The sequence below is a fragment of the Camellia sinensis genome, chromosome 8 (genome assembly GCF_055761805.1).
Source record: "Camellia sinensis isolate YWXY chromosome 8, ASM5576180v1, whole genome shotgun sequence".
Classification (NCBI taxonomy): Eukaryota; Viridiplantae; Streptophyta; class Magnoliopsida; order Ericales; family Theaceae; genus Camellia; species Camellia sinensis.
The window spans coordinates 126,829,309-126,835,110 of record NC_138968.1 but is presented as its reverse complement, the minus strand read 5'-3'; the positions used below and the strand labels follow the sequence as shown (position 1 = coordinate 126,835,110).

The 5,802-nt window shown below is 33.8% G+C and overlaps 1 protein-coding gene across 8 annotated transcripts; it reads left to right on the top strand.

Annotated features, from left to right (window-relative positions):
* Nucleotides 1–2,632: 2,632 nt before the first annotated feature.
* On the top strand, nt 2,633–5,399 carry LOC114282410 (F-box protein SKIP31). 8 transcript variants are annotated; one of them, XM_082883403.1, is made up of 5 exons: nt 2,635–2,856; nt 3,219–3,276; nt 4,372–4,423; nt 4,834–4,993; nt 5,120–5,399. In XM_082883403.1, exons 2-5 carry the CDS (start codon nt 3,248–3,250, stop codon nt 5,284–5,286), a joined length of 408 nt encoding a protein of 135 aa, XP_082739529.1. In that variant the 5' UTR covers nt 2,635–2,856; nt 3,219–3,247; the 3' UTR covers nt 5,287–5,399. The 8 variants fall into 8 exon arrangements, with proteins under 8 accessions (XP_082739527.1, XP_082739526.1, XP_082739529.1 ...); XM_082883402.1 differs by having other exon boundaries at nt 2,636–2,856; nt 4,819–4,993; XM_082883406.1 differs by having other exon boundaries at nt 2,637–2,856; nt 4,336–4,423.
* The last annotated feature ends 403 nt before the right edge of the window (nt 5,400–5,802 follow it).

Sequence of the window (5,802 nt, the reverse complement as noted above, 5' to 3'; positions counted from 1 at the left end):
TGATTAAAAGTTCCTAAAAATCAAATTTTAAATGTTCACTGCCAAAACATTATGTCACAAAATTTGCGAGAAAGTAAAAAAGAATATCATTGTAAACTGATTGCAAACATCACACCGTGGTCACCAGTCAAGTTCAATTCTCTTCTTTCCCTAGTATATAAGTAAAAGAATATTTTTAGGAAGAAGACTTGTGACAGCTCCAAAATTTTATTCCACTATTACTAATTTTTGTGATTTTAAATATTGACTAACAAGGCAATTATAAATTTATTTTTAAAAAAAAAACACCGACACACAAAATCACCTAAAATTTTAAATTACAAGTTCTTAAAATCTTTTGTTTAATATTTCCAAGGTGGGTTCACTACAAGAAAATGGGGCTTAAAAGACGGAACTATTTGCGACGGTACACTTGCCGTCGCAAAAAGTGACTTTTTGCGACGGTAAAAAATACCGTCTCAAAAAATCAGAGTATTTGCGACGGTAAAAAATACCGTCTCAAAAAACAGAGTATTTGCGACGGTAGAAAAATACCGTCGCAAAAAAGGAGAGTATTTGCGACGGTATTTTCTGCCGTCGCAAGTACTCTTCTTTTTTGAGACGGTATTTTTCTACCGTCACAAATACTCTGTTTTTTGAGACGGTATTTTTTACCGTCGCAAATACTCTGATTTTTTGAGACGGTATTTTTTACCGTCGCAAAAAGTCACTTTTGTGGTTTTTTTTTAAAGTGAATATTTTTAAATTTTTAAATATTTTTTTTAGATGCACTTTACTTAAATGTATCTAAAAAAAAAAATTATGAAAAAATATTTTTAAAAATTAATAAATACATACAAATATATAAAAAAAATGTATTGAATTATTGTATTTCTTTTGTATTTTTGGTATTTAGTGAATTTTTAAAATATTTTTTTACTTTTTAGGTGTATTTATGTTAGGTGTGTCTAAAAATTTAAAAAATTAAATATTAAAAAAATTCAGTAAAAATAATATAACACGGAAAACAAGAAAGTGTAATTTTCTCAAAATAGTTTTTGGAAAACTCTAACCTAACATAGTGATTGTGGTTTTGAGACAGCTTCATATATATACAGTCACAAAATAGTTTGAATAAATTCAACGGTATTTTTCTGTCACAAAAAAAATAAAAAAAACGATGTCGTCTTACTCTTTTAATATAACATCTCTTTCATTCATTTTTTCATCTTCCTGTCTCTTTGTATTTATCTCTCTCTGTTCTCTTTATCTCTTTCACTCATCACTCTTCTTTCTCTGTCTGTCTGTGTATCTCTCTCATTTTCTCTCTGTGTCTCTCGCATATCTTTCTTCTCTCTATCTCTTATGTCTTCTCTCTTTATCTCTCTCGCTCATCTTTCTTCTCTCTATCTCTCTCATTTATTTTTTTTCTCTCTTTTTCTATCCCTCCTTCTATCTCTCTCTCTCTCTGTCTCTTTTTCTGCCTATCTCTCTCTCTTTGTCTCTCTCTCATTCTCACTCTCTCTCACTCATCACTCATCTCTCTCTCTGTATGCTTGTCTATTTGTCTATTTCTCCCTCATTATGTTCGCCTTGCTCACTCTCTCCTTCTCATATTCTCTATTTATCTATCTCTTCTCTCATCTCTTTTCTCTCTCTGTCTCTTTCGTTCATCTCTCTTCTCTCTATCTCTTTCGTTCATCTCTCTTCTCTCTCTATCACTTTTTCTGTCTCTTACTCTCTATCTTTTTCTCTGTTTGCGTTGCTCACTCTCTCACTCCCGTCTTCTCTATTTACTGAGCTCCCTTTCGATTTATCGATCCACTATAAGAAAATGCACTTTTAGCGACCACTTTGTCTCTCTCTCGCTCATCACTTTGTCTCTGTCTGTTTCTCTCTCTTTCTCTCTCTCTCTCTCTTTATCTCTCTTCTCTATCTGTCTCTCACTTATCTCTCTCTCACCACCCATCTTCTCTACCATATTCACCACTACTGCAAATGCCATTCCACTACTACCACTGTTGTCACTCCACCTCTACAACTATCATTACTACCATCATCGCTACCACTCCACTACCACCACTACTACTACAATTACCTCTCATCTACCACCGCTATTCTATCTCCTCTACCACTACCACAACTTCACCACTTATCTCATTCACCAGCACTACCACCACCACTATCACCTCTTATCCACCACTTTCACCACTACTGCCATTTCTATCCTCTATCACAAAAAATTAGTTCTTGATTTTTAGTATAAAAAAAAAAATGAGTCACAAAAAAATTATTTTCATTGACCACAAAAAATTAACTTTATTTTAATGGAAAATATTATCCCTACTTCTACCAAATAAAAAAAAATAATTTTTTTGTTCATTAAAATAAATATGAAACAAATAAATTTTCAACCTTACTAAATGTAAAAAATAAAATTCATCAACTATAAAAAAAAAATTATTTTAATAAAAAATAATTTTTTTAACAAATCTTCCGTTGCAAAAAAAAAAAAATCATTTTATTATTTAAATATTCATTTATAGTAAAAATAAAAAAAAATTCCAAAAAAATTTCCACCCCCTTTTTCCATTCCCACTCGTTCCCTACCCCAAACCCAAAATCCCCAATGTCAAAAATCCCTAATCCCTTCCTCCTTTTCCATTCCCGCTCGTTTTTCCCCCCTCAACCAAAAATCCCCCAAAAAAACCCTAATATGCACACAGCTCTCTCATTCCTCTCATTTCATCTCATCTCATCAGTCTCTTTCTCACTCTCATTTTCATCTGCACAAATCGACTCCACACCGATCAAACTCGCAAGATCGACTCCTCACCGATCGACCTCACTCTCTCATTGCACCGATCGATCTCATAGGTAAGCTTCTCTCTCTCTCATCTCATCAGTCTCTCTCTGTTTCGAATTAAATCTGTGATTAGAACTGTAAGAATGAAGATGGCAGAAGAGCGAGTTTCACCAGTGATATCTCAATGGATCAGGATGATGACGATGAGAAAGAAACCAAATACCGCTTGGATCCAAAGTGAATATTTGAACCTTTTGATTCATTATACCCAAGTAGACACACACACAGTTGATAGATTAATTTTTCTTTAGAAATTAGAATATAGGATACATATTATATGAAATAAAGAAACTGAAAGGAATTCTTATACACATTCTATGGAATACACTTGTCTTATTAATTATACCTCTATTTCCTGGTTTGTGTCTGTTAGGTACGCCAATATAAAAACACCAGAACGACATGTGCGGACACGCCTTTATTTCACATCGGTGAGTAAAAGTAGCTAATCATCTTGTCATTAAACACCCCCCAACCCCCCCAATTGATGCTGTAATACTCATCACTGGTGAAACTCGCTCTTCTGCCATCATCCTGATCCATTGAGATATCAACTGTTTGGAATTGAATCTGTTGATTTCTGTTTGGAATTAAATCTGTGATTAGAACTAAATCTGTTCATTTCTGTTATGCAATCAGATCTGTTTCAAGATTATGTTGCTAGTTCAAGATTATGTTGCTAGTTCACAAGTTTTGTATTGGCATCTAGGTAGTGATTGCAAACTTTGTGGTCATAATTAGTTTAAGGATTTTTGTTAACAAGTGTTTTACTGATATTTGTTCCACTTCAAGATTCTTGATGGTGCAAAGTTGAAAGTGGCTTTTGAGAAAGCTAAAGTTAGGAAAATATGAGTCTTGGATTAGGCAGAAGTGACATATCATGCTTACCAGAAGGTTCAAGATGTTTCTCTGCTTCATTTTGTATGGTCTTTTTTGCTTTACCAAATCATTAGGTCTTGATCACAAAAAAGGGCTATGAGTAAGTAATTGAAACTTAATTGTACTAAGACATTTCTCAACACCTACTCAACTCAACACACAAATAATAATGAAAAATCTCCCGGTGTGCCATACACATTGTATGCAACCATTCCACAAAATTATATAAGTTTTCATGAATTTACATAAATGATTTCACAAAAATACGTAAACTGAATATAAATTCGTGTAATTCTATTAATAAAGGTGAACTTATGCAAATTTATATTCAATTTACTCATTTTGGTGAGATTACTTATGTAAATTTGTAAAAACTTGAGTAATTTTGTGGTAAGAGTTGCATACGTTGCACACCTGAACATTACCCACTTGAGTAAATTTGGTTTGTGAGGTTCATTGTGATAGTGTTCTAGGGAAGTGAAAGGTAGAGAGAATTCTAAATGAAAATAATGAGTTGGAATGTGAGAAGACTGAGGTCCAAGAGAAAAGGTTTGAACTCTAATCAATTATTTTTTTCTTTCTTCTTTCTTTTTTTCATTTTCTGCAACAAGATGAGGATTATTACGTGCTGTAAACACTCCATGCAGTGACTCCAACAAGCCACGCATGGGAAGCTTTCTGTACATCTTCCCGGTTCAAGTAAGTAACCGTTTCATCTTCTACACAGACATCTATGTTCTTTGTATCTTGCTGTAAATGAAGATTGATATAGATGGAGCCAAGACTGATTAACACAGTAAAAGAAGAGGAAAACAAGAGTTTCCTAAAGATAAAGAAACAAACAAGTATAGGAGAGCTGGAGATCTAGGCCTACCAATTGATTAATAACCTGTGCTTGTGAACCAACGGATGATGAGCAGACATCGAGAGTGACATCATATTTGTCGATAAATTTACTGATCTCTCTTGAAACTTGATTGTTTACTCCAGAACAAATAGGGATAAATTTACTGATCTCTCTTTAAATGAGGCTCATAACAATAAGACAAAGGCATTTCCTTCATTTATCATTTATTTTTCTTGTGTATCTAAAGGTGAATGATGACCAGATTATTCTTGATAAGACTGTTGCTGATCAAGTATCTATATGGAAAAGCAGCAGAGGCCTAACTGATAAGGTGGTCCCCAATCATGATTGCTCTGGAGAAACATGTTCTTATTATCAAATTGGAGATGTATTCGTTTGTGAGAAGACCGGACAGGTCCATGGTATGCATCACTAGTTGTGGTTATTGAATATAGCAACCTTGCTTGTTTGTAAATTTGGTACAATTGCATAGATTTTTATACATAACTTGATTGAAGTTTATTGGTTTATGTTCTTTGTTCATGCAGTTTGTGATGATACATGCAGAGAAGCTGTTTTGGACCCTACAAATGTGCTTTTGGTTTGTACAATATCTGGGCACTGCTTTGATCTATTACTGTCACCATCTGAAATGGAGCCGGACACTGTAAAAGAGATCTCCTTTAACTTGTACTTGGTGTCCTTTGTCATATAGCACACTTACGTTTTTAATTTCAGAGGTTTCCTGACTTTCATTGTGCACCATAACAGTCCATGAACTATAATATCATTTTAGTATTACAATTTCTAAAACAGTGCACGCTACAAGACTGCTATCGTTCAGTTTGTCCATAGTCATTTTATAGTCACGAGGTTTGAGTGCATCATGTGTTCCATCACAGTATGCTTGATATCAGGGAATAAAACTATAAGACTTAGAGAGGCTATATACAAGCACATCTGAATAATTACAAGGGAAATTGAATGCCAAATCCTTTGATTCTTTTGAGCATCATAGTGGGGACTGTATTTTTTTATTGTGTGTTCAATCAACAGAATGGGTTGTGGTCTCTATGCAGTGTACCATCACGAGTGCACAGCTAAACTGTAGGGAAAGTGAGAAACTGCAAGGGATTAGTTCTATTGCTTGTCTGTCTTGTGAATAGGAAATGTGAGATTGTGTAGCAATTTTTCTAAAAAATTCTATATAATTTATTCATGCTATGTTTAG